Source organism: Papio anubis, chromosome 2 (assembly GCF_008728515.1).
Source record: "Papio anubis isolate 15944 chromosome 2, Panubis1.0, whole genome shotgun sequence".
Lineage (NCBI taxonomy): Eukaryota > Metazoa > Chordata > Mammalia > Primates > Cercopithecidae > Papio > Papio anubis.
The window spans coordinates 182,903,996-182,923,425 of record NC_044977.1 but is presented as its reverse complement, the minus strand read 5'-3'; the positions used below and the strand labels follow the sequence as shown (position 1 = coordinate 182,923,425).

Genomic DNA, 19,430 nt, shown 5'->3' with positions numbered 1-19,430 from the left:
TGCATAATGCACAGCTAGTGTTTAGCTTGTATTCAGAACACCACCAAATTGTACAGAATCAAAGCTGCCTTTAGTCCCACCATTCCATCCAAAGCATGGTACCTGAGCCCCTTTGGGGGACAATAGCAAAATTATAACACTATAGAGGACATGAACAATTTTTCCAAAAGTTTTTGGAGACTTTAATCTCATTATTCTGTGTTCTTTCTCATGTAAACAAGTGGAAAGATGACCAAAGTTTTACCCACAGAAGAGTCATTCTTTTTTTTCTCACTTTCAAAGAGTTTTAAGAATGTACCACAACAATTCATTTCGCAACTATTTCCTGAGCAGCTACAGTGAACAAGGGCCTGAAGAAGAAGACACAATATCCACTGGACTGGAATGGAAAGACAGAGTAGACAGAGTAGATATGGTCCATAGCACCTGAGGACAGCACCCCAGAAACATCCAGCAATCACTGGTATTGGAATGGCTCCTCTGGTCACCCACCTGCCATCTAAGATTTGCAGAGGGTTCATCCTATGAAGCATGGGAGGTTTGGGCACTTCACACTCTGCCAGCATCATCCAGTATGGACATTTTCATAGATCCAGAAAAGGGCTGAGGTCCAAAAGGTTGAGAATGCTTTGGGCTGTGTTTCCATAGTGAGTGGCTGGCTATTCAGTGGTCAAATGTGTTTGACAGGATCCAAGTGATGTGCTTCCTGAGGCAAGTGGCCAGAACCCAGGAGACTCCTCTGTTCAGCTACAGCATGAAACATCTGAAATTCTTACATATTCTCACACAGAAATAGATTATCATAGAGAAATGGATATATTGTGATAGGATAATCAGAGATGCTGTCGTAGCCCATTTGAGCTGCTATAAGAAAATACTATAAACTGGGTGGTTTATAAACAACAGAAACTGGCCAGGCACAGTGGCTCACACCGGTAATCCCAGCACTTTGGGAGGCCAAGGTGGGCAGACCACTTGAGGTCAGGAGTTCAAGACCAGCCTGGCCAACATGGTGAAACCTTGTCTTTACTAAAAATACAAAAATTAGCCAGGCGTGGTAGCGTGCACCCGTAATCCCAGCTAACTGGGAGGCTGAGGCATGAGAATCACTTGAACCTGGGAGGCAGAGGTTGCAGTGAGCCGAGATTGTACCACTGCACTCCAGCCTGGGCGATAAAGTGAGACTCAGTCTCAGAAAAAGAAAAAAAAAAAAAAAAAAAAAAAACCCAGAAACTTATTGCTTACAGTTCTGGAGGCTGGGAAGTCCAAGATCAAGACACCAGGAGATTTGCATCTAGCAAGGGCCTTTTTTCTGGTCCATAGGTGGTGCCTTCTCACTGTGTCCTTACACAGTGGAAGGGGCAAGGGAGTCTCTCTCTCAGGCCCCCTTTATAAGGATAATAATCCCATTCATGAAATCTCTGCCCTCATGACCTGATCACCTCCCTATGTCCCCACCTTCTAACACCATCATCACTGGGGGGGTTAGGATTTCAACAAGTTAATTTGGGGGGAACATAAACATTCAGACCATAGCAGAGGCCAAAACAGAGAAGTCTGCTGGAAAACTTTTTAATGCATTGTAATGCATTCAGTGTGTTTAGTCTCACACACACTCACACACACACAAGACTGAATGCATAGATGTGTATTATAAAAAGTGTGAAAACATACCACCGCGGATTGTGTAGGACCGTGTGTGTGTGTGTGTGTTTACTTGGTAGACATGTCCATTGTTGTTAGTGCAGCGAAGGGCTCTGTGTGCTTTTAAAAATTCCAGTCTGTTACATTCACAAGCCTGGGTTGGATCTAAAGCAGTTTCCGCCTTTGGGAAAGGCATCCTCATGACCTTACAATGGTTGCTGAATACAGTTGGAGGCAGTCATGGTTGGTGATGTCCGCAGCCCACTCCCCACCGTGTTGGTCTGAAGAACTTCTGCACACCATTCCCACAAGCAGGTCTCCTCTCCTCTGCTCTTCTCCACCTCCCTTTTCAGCTAAAGTCTCCTGTGCTTCACACCTTGCTGGTCTCAACCCTCCTCCATCTCTACATATGTTTAAGAAGCAGGAATCAAAAGGAAGGAAGGAGGAACTCATCTTCAATAGACAAATGAAAATAAGGATGGGAGAAGGAGAAAGTTGGGAAGGCGCTTAAGATACCCAGAAATGTAAACTGTGTTAGGAGAAGCATGGGACTCCTGAGGTTGCTCCCTACTATCTTGCAGACTTGCTGCAGGAACAAATGAGGCAAGATCTGTCAAGCAACAGGGTCAGCCCTTAAGCTTAGTGCCTTTCTGAACCCTGTGACCCAGCAGTCCCCATCAACTCGTCCCACCTGCCATGCACAGCTCCTCTGTGCCCCTGTACCTGAGCTCATGCTATTCCCTCTGCCAGGGTGCCCTTCTCCTTCTCCACCGGGAGAAGACACTTGCCTGTAAGACCCAGTTCCAGTGTCACCCCTTTCTGACTGTATCAGGAAGAGTCAGTGACGGTGTTTTGTGCTCCCAGAGAATTTGCCACATTGTGTTGTGATTCTGTTTCCACATCTGCCTCCCCCACTGGACTGAATGCTTCAGTCATCTTCATACCTCCCTGGTCTCTACCTGGTGCCAGACCCATCCTCAGGGCAGGGGAGTGCTCAGGAAATAGGTATTGAATAAAGGGAGTGCATACATACATACATACATACGTACATACATATGTAAATGTTCTGATGGTCAAATGGAACAATGTGGGCTGAAGGATAATGCAGGTAGAAGAACCTAAGATTACACATTATTGATTTGGGAGGAACTTTGTTTTATTGCACAAACAATCTACAGCTTCAAAACAAGAAAGGCACTGTGTAGTTAGGAAGGGCAGTGGGAGAGGGTGGCCCCACAAAACAGCGTAAAGTTCTAAAGAATTTGAAAGAGGAACACTCTGCAGGACACTGTTCCAAGGACCCTTCCCTGAGAGTCTGTCTCTTATTGGGAGGAACTTTATTTTATTGTGCAAACAATCAAAAAACAGTCTACAACTTCAAAGCAAGAAAGTCACTGTTGTTAGGAACGGGAGTGGGAGAGGGTGGCCCCACAAAACAGCATAAAATTCTAAAGAATTTGAAAGAGGAACACTCTGCAGGACACTGTTCCAAGGGCCCCTCCCTAAGAGTCTGTCCCTTAGGCTCTGCCCCTTTTTGGCCACTTTGTCAAAGGGCTTCTTTATGAACCAAGTGAAACACGTTATTTTAGTTTTCTTGAATTCTAAAGTGATCGTCTTAAGTTTCCTGGGACAGACTCCTATGGGGTGTTCGTGACCCACTCCATTCCAGAAACAAGACCAGGAGACTGAAGGCTCCGCCAGATCCCGCATGTAGTGAAAAAGTGAAATCAAATCACCCCTAACAATTCCAAAACTAACTGAATCGTAACGGAGCTCTAAGTAACTCCAAAGCTAAGTGTGCTGGATAGTTAAGCCATGGTCCTCAGCTTTTACACCCCCTACCCCCCACCCCTGCCCCTGCTCTGTGGTGCAGGGTCACGATGGGATCCTTCTTGTGCTCCTGGGCTCCTGTCAGCATTCTTTTAGCAATGGGTCTCCAGCCTGAGAATGACAGTTGGTGTCAGTAGCAGCAGTTGGTTCCAGCTTGCCTTTTCCCAGCACTTCCATAACCAGCCTGATGATGGCCATTCAGAGACACCAGCATGGGCTGGGCATGTTCCCGTCCGAGTTCTGCATCCAGCTCCCAGACCCGGGCTCTGAGCAGTGTCTCCTCCTCAGAGAACAACCCCCAGCCCTGGGCCATCTTCAGACTTCTGAGTTTTGATCATTTCAACTTCTTCTTGTTCCCTTAGCTCTTCAGGTAGTAGCTGCTTCTGGCAGTTGAAATCTTCATGATATCTCAACATCATCCTTTTCTTTTTTCTTTTTTCTCTTTTTCTTTTTTTTTTCTTTTGCCTTTTTGGTTTTCCAATAGTTGGGTAACAATTCCTTACATTAAATTTCTGTTAAAATAATTGGTGTGGAGTCCATTTCAGTGATTGGACCCTGACATTGGACCCTGACTGACAGCAATGTTAAACCTAAGAAATTCTGAAAGTAAATACACCTTAAAACTACATAAGTAAAAATTAAAATCAGAAAAGTTAATTTGCAACTTAAAAAAAAAAAAGGAAACCTGACAAGTCTGAAAATAAATAAAAAACTAAATAGGTGCAAACCTCTGACGAAAATTTCTGAAAATCGGCAGGTCCCGGTGGCTCACACCTGTAATCCCAGCACTGTGGGAAGCCGAGGCGGGAGGATTACGTGAGGTCAGTAGTTCGAGACCAGCCTGGTCAACATGGTGAAACCCTGTCTCTACTAAAAATACAAAAATCAGCCTGGCGTGATGGCACATGCCTGTAATCCCAGCTTCTCGGGAGGCTGAGGCAGGAGAATTGCGTGAACATGTGAGGAGGAGGTTGCAGTGAACCAAGATCATGCCACTGCACTCCAGCCTGGGCGACAGGTAGAGACTGTCTCAAAGAAATAAACAAACAACTGGAAAACTAATTTTTAAACTAACAAATCTAAACGTAAATCTCTCAGCAGTTACTTTGGAACTACCCCCTTTGAATTAACCTGTCAGGTGCTAAGTGGCTTGCACACCCGGTCCACTGCGAGGCCGCGCCCCGGCGCTGGCGGGTGGGAGCAGCCCCGAGCCAGCTCCGGCTCCTCCTAGGCTCGGCCGAGCCCTAGGAGGCGTGGCCTCCGCGAGCGCCTGCCTCCGCCCGCCGCGCTCGCGCAGGCGCACTGGGGGTCCCGGTCCCGCGAGGTCCTTCGCTGGCGGGTGGGCGGGGGAAGAGTGGGCTCTGCAGGCCGGAGCTAGACGAGCACCCGGCGCACCGCTCGGGCTCCCGGGAGGTGGCCCTGGGCGTCTCCTTTCTGCCACCGCCGCGGCGCCGGCTGCTTTCTGCGTAGCTGGGCAGGCCCCGGGCCCCCACACCGCCTCTCCCGGCAATGCGGGCGCTCTGGAGCCGAAGAGCGGGGGCGTCCGCAAGGAGGTCAGCTCTCCGGGGCGGAGGTCCTCGGGCGCAGCGCCCTCGTCTGGAAACCAGCCGTCGCCCCCGCAGGAGCCAGCCGGCCCGTGGACGCCCCAGCGCGCTCCTTCTCGGTGCTGCCGGTCGTCCTGCAGTTCCGCGAGGAAGGTCAGAGACGCGGTGGCCCACAGAGGCGCTTAGTCTTTCCTCGCTCACGCTCACGGTTCCTCCTCATCGCGTTCTTCTTTTTCTCCCTGCGTTCTTTCTCCCCTCTCCAGGAAAGCGGATTTGGAGGAACAGGTTTCGTGACTGTCATCAGACTGGAAAAGGCCCCGCGAGCTGGGAGGGAGGGGACGGGGGCACCCTCAGAGTTACTGCTGGAGGCTGTGGCCAGGCCGGGCAAGGTGGTGACTCCCGCTGGCAGGCTGCAGCCCCCCCCCAACCCTCCCACCTGCGCCACGGGGCTCCAGGCGGGAACCCCAGTTATGACCGGACACCAGCGCACCGCCAAGGAGACAGCCACGTGGGGACACGCCGGGCTAGCAGGGTCAGAGCCACTTTGAGGACTTGTGACCTCGGCTCCCTGGCTTAGCCAGGTCCTTCTGGGGGAGAATCCGGAGGAGGGGGAGAGGGGTTGGGGGAGAGGGACAGGAGGCAGGAGGAGATGATGAGTAGGAAGGAGGAAGAAGATGAAAGAAACAAGAAAGAAATTACATTCAGAGCGCTGCTCGCCTTTTACATGTCTTCTGCACCCTCATAACCTTCAAAGGTGTCCATGGAGCTAAACTCCCTGCTGGAGCAGCCTTGGGGAGAGAAAGGGAAGGATGGGGCCTCTGTGGGGTGGGAGCACAGCCCCTCTGCCCGTGGCAGGGTGTAGCAGGCAGTGCCTGTTGCAGGCACGGTCCTCTCTAACTCCTGCTCTCCCAGGGCCTGTACGTCCCTGGTCTGTGAAGGGGATCTGTGATTTTCAGGCTTATTCCAGCGCTGAAATGCCATAATTCACTGAGAAGAAGCGTCCACTTGCTGTTCATGGCCCTACGTCCTTGTTCCTCCAAGAAAACAGTCGTCTTTATTGCTTGCCAGTCTTCTAACCATGCCTCCTTCCTTTCTTCCTCCCCTGTCTCTTTCTCACCCTCTTCCTCTTCTTGCTTCACTTTCCCGTAATTAATGTCAATTTCCCATCTCCCTGGCAGCCTTTGCCAAGTATCACTGCTCCGCATAAGGGAAAATCAGAGGAACAAGCAAGTGCATCCATCCTGCCTCTCTCCCCAGTGAACTGATAAACCCATCAGTCTTGTCCGTGGTGCACGTGTTACATCCCCGGGCGATGCTGGACGCTGTGGGGAACAGCAGCCACCGCCAAATACTCAGCGACTGCCCTGTGCCTGGTGGGTGGTAGGCGTTTGTCAGACTTTAAGCCTCACAACCCTGTAAGGGTCTCAGCCCCCTTTACAGTTGGGGAAACAGACAGCAATGGTCACTTGGCCAAGTCCTCTTGGCCTGTGGCAGGGCAGCTGGCTTCTCCAGCACCCCTGCTCTTTACCCTCGCTCTGAGTGAGATGCAGTTTCTGCACTACACGGCTCACAGGCCAGGGTAGGGAGCCGAGCATCTGCATAAAGGTGCCAGCACAGGGCAGCCCCAGACTGAGGCTCAACTGAGTCATCCATGCGGCGGGAATCGTGCAGGAGAGTGTCTGCTCAGGCGAGAATTCAGGGAGATTTGGGCAGGCCTTGAGGGTCGGGCAGGACTGGAGAGGGAGGGCATTCTGGACAGAGGCATGGCCGGAGGGTGATAGGCGGCAGTGGAGGAAGCTGCAGTTATCTGGGTGAGCAGGCGGTGAACAAGTGGTATCTCCCGGCCTGCTGCCCCAGGCCCCCCTAGAAGCCGCGTTCTGGGCCCTGAGCCCTCCCCAGAGTAGATCAGTGGGGGCTGTGTGAGCAACACGGGGGGCAATTGGGCAGCGCCTCCCTGGAGGTCCCTCTGAAATCCCACCGGACGCTGGCAGGCTCCAAGGGGGCTGGACACCATCCTGTCAGGTTGAAGCAAGTCCTGGCTGAGTTCCTAGTGCAGGAACTCAGGAGGGGCAAGGGGTGGAGGGCAGAGGAGAAACTGCGTCAGCGATGTGCCCCCCACCTTCATCCTCCAGACAGGACTTGGGAGCGTCTGCGGGACCCCAAGAGATTCCTCTTTAGGGAAGTTATCCAGCCCTGGGGTCCCTTTATGCCAGGAGCAAACAGTGAGGACAGAAGAATGACCATCTATCTTGTTGAAAGCTCCTTGAGGGAGGAACGGAAGGAGCTGCATCCTTGACCATCCCCTGAGTGTCCATGGCCTCTGTGCCCCGGATGATGCTGGGGCTGCCAGGGACCACAGAGCCACCCACTGGGAGGCGGGGGGGTTGGCCTGGCTCAGGGGCCTTTGTCAGCCGTGGACACCCACAACATGTGGTGGGAAGGGCTGGGAGGTAACACAGGAACCGAAAAACCTAAGAAGTTCCAGCCACTCTGTAGGGTAAGTTGCTCCTGGGGTAAAATGATTATGTGGTTCCAGCCCCTCTGCAGGGTAAGTGGCACCTGGGGTAAAATAACTGCCTGGAGCCGGCAGCTGCTTTCTCTGCTCTCCCCAGGGCCCTGCAGAGAAGCGCGGGAAAGTGGCACAGGGCTGGACCCAGAGGAGCTCTCACATGCTGAACTGGACTGTCAGGGGTCATCTAGTCCATTCCCCGCCTCCAGGTGAGGATTTGCCTGAGCCTGAAGGATTCTCCCAGCACTGTCAAGCCCCAGATTCCAACTCCCTGTGGGTGGACTGTCAGCACAGGCCCTGACAACACAGAGAAAGACACAGGACCCAGCTGGGCCAGTGACAGCAGTAGCTCCTGGTGTCACAGGTGAGGGTGGGGATGCCTGGAGCACCATGGGGGTCCTTGTTTAGTCTACAGCAGGGTCTTGAAATAGGATATAAGTGTTACATCTTGACACAGTGTATACATGCTGACACACATATTAAAACAAATTTTACACAACAGTATTATCCTGAGTATGAGTGATGCCTTTTAACGAGTTTATATTCTATTCACTTTAAAATGCTGGTCTACATCCACTGAATTGATTTTATGACCTACTAATAATGTGTTATAACCCACAATTAGAAAGGCATCGTTCTAGGGCAGGACAGAGGAAGACAGAAAAGAAAGAGAAGCAGAAAGGAAATAATAAGGACAAAGGGAAGGAAGAACAGAGAAAGTGAGGACAGAGTGGAGGAGGGTGTTTTGTGGGAGGTCACACAAATGCCTGCCATGATGTCCCTTCAGGCTTCTCCTAACATAAACTACATCCCATTCTGTGTCTGCCCTTAAGTCTTTTCCATTGGACCCTGGATTTATATTCTATTAATATAAAAGAACATATTTTTGGTGGAAGGGATATATAATAGAATATATAATATAGATAAGATATATATAATAGAATATATGTTTGGTGGAAGGACTATCTTTTCCACCTCTGTAAACCCACAGCTTCTAGCAGAAGAATTAGAATCAGGCAGAAAGCTTAGCGAACACCCCACCCCTAAGTCAAAAAATTCTCCATTTTGCAGGAATGGAAATTGTGACTCATAATGGTCAGCCAGACAGTCAATGATTATCCCCACCAGGCCCTGGTGCATCAAGATTTGCTAGTAGGTGGTCATAAGCATCTGTTTTTTTAAATCTAAAGTGAAGACAATGATATCTACTTTGGAGATTTGGTGGAAGGATTAGCAAAATGTACACCAAGAACAGGGTCTGGCCCGGGCAGGGTGGCTCACGCCTGTAATCCCAGCCTTGGGAGGCTGAGGCAAATGGATCACCAGAGGTTAGGAGTTCAAGACCAGCCTGGCCAACATGGTGAAACCCTGTGTCTACTAAAAAAATACAAAAATTAGCTGGGCGCAGAGGTGGGAACCTATAAATCTAGCTACTTGGGAAGCTGAGACAGGAGAATCGCTTGAACCTGGGAGGTGGAGGTTGCAATGAGCCGAGATTGTGCCGTTGCACTCCAGTCTGGGAGATAAAGCGAGACTCCATCTTGGGAAAAAAAAAAAAAAAAACAACCACCGGTTCTGGTACACCATAGAAGCTCAATAAATAACATTTGCTAGTAATAAGAGTAATAACCAGCCAGGTATGTTGGCTCACACCTGTAATCCTAACACTTTGGGAGGTCAAGGCAAGAGGATCTCTTGAGCCCAGGAGTTTCAGACCAGCCTGGGTAACATAGGGAGACCCCGTGTCTAAAAAAACTTTAAAAATTAGCTGGGTATGGTGGCCCATGCTGTAATCCTAGCACATTGGGAGGCCGAGCCAGGAGGATTGCTTGAGCCTGGGACGTCGAGGCTGCAGTGAGCCAAAATCATGTCATCACACTCAGCCTGGGTGACAGAGCAAGACTCTGTTTCAAAAAAGAGTAACAGCCTCAGAATAAAACCAGTCACTTCAGGTATGCTGCTGTTATTAACTTTTCAGGGAGTTTTGGCTGCCAATGTCTTCATCCTAGACAATGGAAATCATCACAAATACCCAGATAATGTCCACGGAAATCAAAACAAAGGAAACACATGCATACATACACCAGCAAAAAATGAATTCAAGCACACAGGCCTTAACAAATGCCTTGGTTACATAAACTTTTTTGTTGAGACGAAGTCTCACTGTGTCACCAGACTGGAGTGCAGTGGCACGATCTCAGCTCACAGCAACCTCCGCCTCCCCGGTTCAAGCAATTCTCTTGCTTCAGCCTCCTGAGTAGCTGGGACTACAGGCATGCACCACCATGCCCAGCTAATTTTTTGTATTTTTGGTAGAGACAGGGTTTCACCATGTTAGCCAGGATAGTCTCAATCTCTTGACCTTGTGATCCACCTGCCTCAGCCTCCCAAAGTGCTGGGATTACAGGCTTGAGCCACCGCACCTGGATACATCAACATTTCAAGTGAGTGTACGTTTTTGAAAAATGAATGGAATGATCTTATTCCTCCACTGATTTTGCTCAGTATTTTGGGAAAGACATAATCCTCAGGGACTTTGGGCTACTCCCAGGCTATGTGCCAAAATAAGCATAAAGAGTATGTGGAGAAATGGATGATATAAGCGGGAAAGGGAGGGGCAGGAAAATTATGAGAATAAGAACTCAAGAATGTTCTCTCTTTCCTCTGCAGATCTTTGAAATTCATAGTTTATAAATATAAATATTTTGGAAAATTTAGTTTTAGTGCTTAGTGTTTAGAATACTGTGTGGTTTTTTCTTTACAAAGTGAATCTATTAACAAGCAAATGTAGTAGATAATTTAAATTATGCTAATCAGAAAACACAGCCTGCTGCTGCGGTTCATGCCTGTAATCCCAGTGACTGGAAGGTTGAAGTGGGAGGATCACTTCAGCCCAGGAGCTCCAGGCTGTTGAGCTATGACCACACTGCTTGCACTCCAGCCTAGGTAACAGAGCAAGACCCCAACTTTAAAACACAGAAAACAAAAGAACACACTTTTTTGTAAATTAAAGATGGAAGTATTTTGGTCTAAATTTGTCTTTTCCCTTCCACTAGATGGCAGAATGGAGCCACTCTAGATAGTGCTAGCAAGGCAGCAGCTCTTCTCCCAACATTTTAAATGGTCAAACTGTATTTTTGTTTTGGTTCCCTCTCTCGTTTAATGAAAAAGAAAGGTAAACATTGCGTATGCAAATTTCAGGACCATTTCATTTTGACTGAAAGAGCTGGAGTTGCCTTAAGGAAACTTCGTGGTCCACGCGGTGGCTCATGCCTGTAATCCCAGCACTTTGGGAGGCCCAGGCGGGCGGATCAGGAGGTCAGGAGAACGAGACCATCCTGGCTAACACAGTGAAACCCCGTCTCTTCTAAAAAATACAAAAAATTAGCTGGGCGTGGTGGCGGGCGCCTGTAGTCCCAGCTACTCGGGAGGCTGAGGAAGGAGAATGGCGTGAAACTGGGAGGCTGAGCTTGCAGTGAGGCTGAGCTTGCAGTGACCCGAGATTGCGCCACTGCACTCCAGCCTGGGTGTCAGAGTGATACGTTTCTCAAAAAGAAAAAATCTTAAATTAAAAAAAATTTAAAAATACCTTGTAGTAAGCTTAGAAAATCAGTAATCTGCTTGAACTCTCAAAACATTTTGCTGAGGCAGGAGGGTTGCTTGAGCTCAGGAGTTCGAGGCTGTAATACGCTATGATTGTATCACTGCACTGGGCAACAGAGTAAGACCCTGTCTCTAAAATGTGTGTGTGTGTGTGTGTGTGTGTACTGTCTACCCAAGCCAGCAATTTTTGCATGTTTCACACAAAGACTTATTTCAGGTTGAAAGGAAAAAATCAGCACTGAAATGGAAAACAATTTTAACTTACTTTATATATACACCTATTTGAGTAAGCAAGTATTAAAGGAATTAGGCCACCACACATAAAATGCTGTTACCACGTATTTACATGTATATATTTGGTCTTCTTTTCTCTTTCATACATTCAGAAAAAGTTGCTTCAGTCCCTGGCTCACTTGGTTCTGGCATCCTCTCCCACTTCTCCAGCCCATCCTGGTGAGTTCCCTGCATGCCTTGATTAGGGGCCAACCAAGTTTTAACAGCCAGTTCCGTTAATATTGAGTTAGGCAGTATCAGTATGCCCACCAAATTCTCCTATCTTCTCTGTTGCAAAGGGAACAGAGATGAGCCCAAACCATGTAAGTTTGTGGAGGAAAACTCACACATCCCCAGGACAGTGATCATATTCTTTGCTCGCGTTTTCGTGTGTTGTCTCAGGTCTACAAAGAAAGCCATGTGTGAGCTCAGCCTCCAGGGGCTCCGCATTGCCTGCCACAGCACAAAAGCCAAACCCTTCAGCCCAATATTTGAGGCCTACCTGCCCCCAGTCTTATTTCCATCCACCCTATCCCTGACTCTCCCAGACTGGGCTCCAGATCATCACTGAATGTGCTCATTTCGAGGCAGCTCTGTGATTTTCAAGGTTCCTGGGCCCACCTTTTACTACCGATGTGACTGGTATGTGTTGCCCAGTTGCTAGGATGGGACAGTGGCCTTGATTTCTGCCAGGACTGGGGCTTTGCCTTGTTTCCCACCCTCTCTGCTGCCTGCCCCTGCACTCTTCTGGGTGGGGCCTGACCTTTCCCTGCAGTCTCCCTGCACCTCCTGATCACAGGTAGTCATGCCACAGCTGAGGAGCTTGTCCCAAACCTCAGTGCCTGCCTCTCTCCTCGACTTCTTGTGCTGCTGTGTCTCACCCATCAGTGACACTCTTCTCTTCCCTGCCCAAGCCCTAGCTGACTCCATACACCTGGTACAATGTCCTCTTCAGCCTGGTTGTCTCCGAGAGGCCCTCTCTCTACACCCCTCATTGGCTCCCAGTGTTCTTCTTCTCACCCATGGCCCTGAGGTCCCTGTATGCTTTGCCCAGTGATAGGATTATTATGCTTAACAATTCCCAAAGGTTAATAGGTATTGTAGGGTGGTGTAAGAATGAACTGAGGTGATAATATTTATATGTTAGAGCTTTGTAAAGTGCTAGACAGATGTGAGGTACTGCTATTCCCAGTATTTCTGATCTTGGAATCTTGGACACCACCCTCCCACCATTGCCTGGATACCCCTGAGTCTGCATTCTGCTCCTAGAGTCTCATCCCCTTTTAGGCACTGGCTCCTGCTCCCTCACCATCCACTGTGGATCCTGGCTGAGTTCTTAGAGCCCTCGCTGTTTGCATCACTCACCATGACATATCAGACCCTGCTAGTGCACCAGGCACAGGAGACTCAGCTCTGCTGTCAACAAGTTGTATGAAGTTGACGCCCTGTCTGCACTTCTGTAAAAGAAAGGGACTGGGACAATACCTCTGGGCCTTTTAGTTACAATGATTTATGTGCAGTAGCCCCCTCTTATCTGCAGTTCACTTTCTGCAGATTTAATTACCCTCAGTGAACTGCAGTTCAAAAATACTAAATTACAGGCAGTGGCTCATGCCTGTAATTCTAGCACTTTGGGAGGCCGAAGCGGGTGGATCATCTGAGGTCAGGAGTTCAAGACCAGCCTGGCCAACATGGTGAAACCCCATTTCTACTAAAAATACAAAAATTAGCCTGGTGTGATAGTGCACACCTGTAATTCCAGCTTCTAGGGAGGCTGAGGCAGGAGAATTTCTTGAAACCAGGAGGTAGAGGTTGCAGTGAGCCAAGGTCGCGCCATTGCACTCCAGCCTGGGCAACAGAGCGAAACTCCATCTCAAAACAGACAAAAAATATTAACTGGACAGTACAGTAAAGATATTTTGAGAGAGAGGCCACATTCACAGAACTTTTATTACAGGATGTTGTTATGATTGTTCTGTTTTATTGTTGTTGTTAATCTGTTACTGTGCCTAATTTCTAAATTACACTTTATCAGAGGTATGTATGTATAGGAAACAACATAGCATATGCAGCGTTCAGTACTAGCCATGGTTTCAGCATCCACTGAGGGTCTTGGAACACATCCCCCACAGATAATGGGGGACTACCATGTATCGATTTTTATTTTCCTCTTCATCTAAACGTCATGCTGTTGATTTCTACCCACAACCTAGAGCACAATGCCAGGCTCACATGGGACCCTGTAAATGAGGTTCTGTGTTGGTAACGGAACAGTGGATTTGTGCAACTGATACAGTTTGGACATTGGTCCCTGCCCACATCTGATGTTGAAATGTAATCCCCAGCGTCGGAGGTGGGGCCAGGCCAGAAGTGTCTGGGTCATGGGGGCAGATTCCTCCTGGCTTGGTGCTGTCTTCACAATAGCGAGTGAGTTCTCATAAAATCTAGTTGTGTGGCACCTCCCCCCGCCAACCCAATCCCCTTGCTGCTGCTTTCACCACGTGAGATGCCAGCTTTCCCTTTGCCTTCTGCCATGAGTAAAAGCTCCCTGAGGCTTCCCCAGAAGTGAAACAAATCCTGCTGCCATGCTTCCTGTATAGCCTGCAGAACTGTGAGCCAGTTCACCTCTTTGCTTTATAAATTACTCCATCTCAGCTATTTCTTGATGGCAATGCAAGCATATCACCTACTGATATGTAAGGTGATTTTTCAACACACCAACTGATATGTAAGGTGATTTTTCAACACACCTACTGATATGTAAGGTGATTTTTCCATTTGCCTACACCTAACTTATATTTTCTTTTTTTTTTTTTTTTTTTTTGAGAAGGAGTCTCGCTCTGTCGTCCCGGCTGGAGTGCAGTGGCCGGATCTCAGCTCACTGCAAGCTCCGCCTCCCGGGTTTACGCCATTCTCCTGCCTCAGCCTCCCGAGTAGCTGGGACCACAGGCGCCCGCCACCTCGCCTGGCTAGTTTTTTGTATATTTTAGTAGAGACGGGGTTTCACCGTGTTAGCCAGGATGGTCTCGATCTCCTGACCTCGTGATCCGCCTGTCTCGGCCTCCCAAAGTGCTGGGATTACAGGCTTGAGCCACCGCGCCCGGCCATATTTTCATTTTTTATCTCGTAACAACCGAATTGTTTTCTGGGAGAAATTTAGTTAGAATATTGAATAGCGTTGTGAAAGGCCACTCTCTTAGTCCATTTTGTGCTGCTATAAGAGATCAGGTTCTGATTCATTTTGTCTAGGCGGGAACTGGAAATCTGCACTTGTAACAAGCCCGGGAAGTGTTCTGTTGTGGTGGCCCTAAACCATTATTTGAGAAACACTAGGAAGTGAGGATTTTTTAAAACAATCTGGAGAGCAGAATTTTGTTTTCGGAGGAAACAACTAAATTTTTCTTTCTCTGTGGAAAAGGTTGGTTGATCTCGTTGAGGGGTGATGCCACAGAGGGAGAGGAGTGCTCATCACTGGCTTCTGTATATGTTACAATTTTCAGCAGTGAAAGTTCTTTTTTTTTTTTTTTTCGAGATTCTCTGTCGCCCAGGTTAGAGTTCAGTGGCGTGATCTCGGCTCACTGTGACGTCCGTCTCCTGGGTTCAGGTAATTCTCTTGCCTCAGCTTCCCCAGTGGCTGGGATTACAGGCGTGTGCTACCATGCCCAGCTAATTTTTTTTTCTTTTTTTCTTTTTTGAGACGGAGTTTCACTCTTGTTGCCCAGGCTGGAGTGCAATGACACGATCTCAGCTCACTGCAACCTTTGCTTCCCAGGTTCAAGCGATTCTCCTGCCTCAGCCTCCCGAGTAGCTGGGATTACAGGGGTCTGCCACCATACTCGGCTAATTTTGTAATTTTTGTAGGGAAGGGGTTTCTCTATGTTGGTCAGGCTGGTCTCGAACACCCAACCTCAGGTGATTCACCCACCTCAGCCTTCCAAAGTGCTGGGATTACAGGCGTGAACCATTGCACCTGACCATATTTTTGTATTTTTAGTAGAGACGGGGTTTCACCATGTTGGCCAGGCTGGTCTCAAACTCCTGACCTCAAGTGATCCACCCACCTCGGCCTCTCAGAGTTCTGGGATTGCAGGTATGAGCCACCGTGCCTGGCTAGCAGTGAAAGTTCTAACATATACAGTCTAAACTTTTGTCAGGTTAGACTATCAGTAGTGCAGTAGCTATAACAATTCATGCTGTTGGATTCATGTATAGTGTCCATCTTTGCCACCATGACTACCGTGTTCATGAACTTATTATGCCAACACTAGGGCAGCTGAGGGAAGAAGGTGGCTGAGAATAACTGGAAAAGTCATTCTGTTTCATTGCTTGATGAGTGTCTCCTTCATAGGAAATGCTGTCTGCTGGGTGTTAACATATGTTACAAAGATGTTCACATTCCATTCCCGCTGCCTTAGTACACTTGCCACGCACCTCTTCCCCAGACACCTTCATCCCTGATCTTCCAATCTTCCTCCTTTCAAGTCCCTGACCAACTGGCCAAGTTACTCACTCTGCCCATAAGTCTTCTGTATGTCTTTGCCTCAGGCCCCTTCTCTGCCTTCACAAAGTGTATGAATAGATGCACTGTGTGATGCTCTGTCCATTAGGAGAACATTCCTTCACTGCTGTCCCTGAGGTCTACCCTTAAGTGAAGCTGGTAGCACAGCAGCTGCCCATTTTTGTCTGATACCTACGGACCAACGGCCCATCCATGAACCAGGCTTAGCCTTTTTCTCCTCCGTCAGCCGGTCATAGGAATCCTCCATGTATTCTGCACCAGGCGGACTCTAGAGTGGCTCCCATGGTCCCTGCCTCCAGGTGTTCACACTTGTGGGTAATCACCTCCCCTTCAGTGGTGGTGGAGTGGAGAAGAGGGTGAAAAGATGGCAGATGAGTGGAGATATGTGTTGTCTTACAAAGCAGAAGCTTGTACATATATCCTTAAGAGAGGAACATCAGCACTTAACAGAGAGGAATGGGCTACTTCTGTAGATCAACAGCATTCAGAGGAATCTGGAAATTTAAGATTTTCAAATGCATTGACCCAGCTGGCCCCATTTCAAATCTCAGCATCTCAGTTTTTGGTTTTTTTTTCCCCCCCAATCAGGGTCTTGAACTTGGTGTGGTAGATTTACTGGAGTTAAGAATTTAACCTTCTCTCAAACCCTGCCACTAATATAATTGATTTTTGGGGTCTGGCTCATAAATTGTTTTCCCCTCTGGTTGTAGGATATGTTATTAAGTTTATATGCTGCCAAGTTTATATGCTGACTTTTTCTTTTTCTTTTTTTTTTTTTTTTTTTTTTTTTGAGACAGTTTCGCTCTTGTCGCCCAGGCTGGAGTGCAATAGCGTGATCTCGGCTCACTGCATCCTCCGCCTCCCAGGTTCTAGTGATTCTCATGCCTCAGCCTCCTGAGTAGCTGGGATTACAGGCACACGCCACCACACCAAGCTAATTTTTGTGTTTTTAGTAGAGTCAAGGTTTCACCAGGTTGGCCAGGGTGGTCTCAAACTCCTGACCTCAGGTGATCCACCCACTTCAGCCTCCCAAAGTGCTGAGATTACAAGTGTAAGCCACCACTCCTTGCCAGGCTTTCATCCTTGGTCTCATTGGCAATTGGTGACACTCGACCCTTCATTATCTTTAAGGAATTAATAACATCCCCACCAGCCATGTCCACCCAATTCCAAAGTTCTTATAATTACTCTTTCTTACAACCCCTGAGATATTACATCTGCTATGCATTTCCTTCCACTGGCACCCCCTTCCAGTTTGCCACTGATGAACGTTTTAACAATTGCCATAGGATGCCAGGGACTATGGGAGCTCCACCACCACCAGCGATGGGGTTTCCCTTGCCAACAGGTTGGGAGGGGATACAGCTTCACAAATCCCATCTTAGAGCCTTTTTCAAGGACCACTTCTGCATTGGATTCCTTAGGAAACAGATTTTGCGATTTGCCTGCAGGCTTTTAACGGTGTGGTACTCTAAGAAACAATGCATGAGAGGGATGACGGAGGCAGGACTGGGCAGAAGAAGTTGTATTGTGATGCAGGTGCAGTGAAGATCTGGAGCTGGAATAACGCATAAGAACGGTGCCACCTTAAGACAAGGGCTAAACCTTTATACCCCTCTGTCTTTGTCCATTTTGTCGCTATTACAGACTGTTAGGCTGGGTCATTTATTAAGAACAGAGATTTCTTTAGCTCACAATTCTGGTAGCTGCAAAGTCCAAGAGCATGGTGCCAGGCTGTTCAGCTTCTGGTGAGGGCCTCAGGCTGCCTCATAACATGGAGGAGAAGCAGAAAGGTGAGCCGGCATGTGCTGAGTGAGGGGACCAAGGAGGCTGACCCACTTCATAACAACTTGCTCTCTCAGGAGCTAATCCGTTTCCGTGAGAACGAATCCAGTCTCCCAGGAACAAGAACTCACTACCTTGAGAATGACACCAATCTATTCATGAGGGATCCACCCCAGGGAGCCAAACACCTCGCACTAGGCCCCGCCTCCAACACTACCACACTGGCAATTAAACTTCAACATGAGTTTGGGCGGGAACAAACCACATCCAAACTATAGCATCCTCCTAGACTAGCCCTTGGAGGTGGGCTGCCTCCACGAAAGGAATGCAATTTTTGATAAAGTGGTTTTGTTGGCTGGACAGGGACTCGTTCGGGAGTTGTTGACTGGCAACCGTCCCAGCAGCTGGGGGAGTGAATATGTCAGTCCTGAAAGGTAGCATACCAGAGCATCCAGTACACCTGCATTTTCTGATTTTTTTTCTATTTTATTTATTTGTTATTTTTGTAGAGATGGGGGTCTCAGGTGTGTTGCCCAGACTGGTCTCAAACTCCTGCGCTCAGGTGATCCTCCCACCTTGGCCTATCAAAGGATTATAGGCATGAACTACTGTACTCAGCCTGCATTTTCTGATTTCAAAATGACACTATCATCCACTATCTGATCTTTCCCACTTCTGGCAGCTCCCTTTTTTCATTTGCTACCCAAGTCTTTTCCTTTCCTAGTGACCTTATAAAATATCATCCAGGCCAGGCACAGTGGCTCACGCCTGTAATCCCAGCACTTTAGGAGGCTGAGGCGGGAGAATCACCTGAGGTCAGGAGTTTTGAGACCAGCTTGAACAACGTGGTAAAACCCTGTCTCCACTAAAAATACAAAAGTTAGCCCTGTGTGGCGGCATGTGTCTGTAATTGAGTGGCTGAGGCATGAGAATCACTTGAATCCAAAAGGTGGAGGTTGCAGTGAGCTGAGTTAGTGCCACTGCACTCCAGCCTGAGCAACAGGGTGAGACTCTGTCTCAAAAATTTTTAAAGAAAACATAATCCAGGGCTGGAGGCAGTGGCTCACACCTGTAATCCCAGTACTTTGGGAGGCTGAGGTGGGCGGATACCTTGAGCCAAGGAGTTCAAGACTAAACATAGGGAGATCTCTCTCTCTTTCTCTCATTCTCTCTCTCTCTTCAATTCTTCAACTACCTGGCTTAGGATGCTGCCTATAGTTGTGTACAATAACGGAGTAGTCAGCTGAGGGGGCAAGTGGAGATAGAAATCCAGCCCAATCTCTTATCAAGTCTTTCACCCCACCAAGGGCTGAATGTACCTGGAGAAAGATGGCACTTTTTAAAAAACCAATTGCCAACACAAGATACCAGTCAGGTCTCTCTTTTCTATCTAACATTAAGGCATCTCTATGCCAGCCCTGAACCTGCCCAGTGACTGATCACAAGCTATGAGTCTGGAGTCAGACAGTCCAAGATGTGGATTATGGCTTTGCCACTTATTTGCTATTAACCTTTGTTGTAGTCTGAATGTTTGTCCCCACACCCCCAAGTTATAGTTATTGAAATTATAACTCCCAAGGTGATGATATCAGGAGGTGGAGCCTTTGGGAGGTGACTGAGTCATTAGAGTGGAACCCTCATGAATGGGAGAAATGCCTTTATAAAGGAGATGGATGGAGAAAACTAGTTAGCCCTTTCCACCACATGAGGTTACAGCAGTAAG

General features: G+C 48.3%; 1 protein-coding gene across 1 annotated transcript; it reads left to right on the top strand.

Moving 5' to 3' along the window:
- The first annotated feature begins 3,459 nt into the window (after window positions 1–3,459).
- On the top strand, window positions 3,460–8,031 carry LOC103882461 (translation initiation factor IF-2-like). The gene is made up of 4 exons (XM_009201912.3): window positions 3,460–3,511; window positions 4,621–5,171; window positions 5,282–5,550; window positions 6,197–8,031. Exons 1-4 carry the CDS (start codon window positions 3,460–3,462, stop codon window positions 6,276–6,278), a joined length of 954 nt encoding a protein of 317 aa, XP_009200176.2. The 3' UTR covers window positions 6,279–8,031.
- The last annotated feature ends 11,399 nt before the right edge of the window (window positions 8,032–19,430 follow it).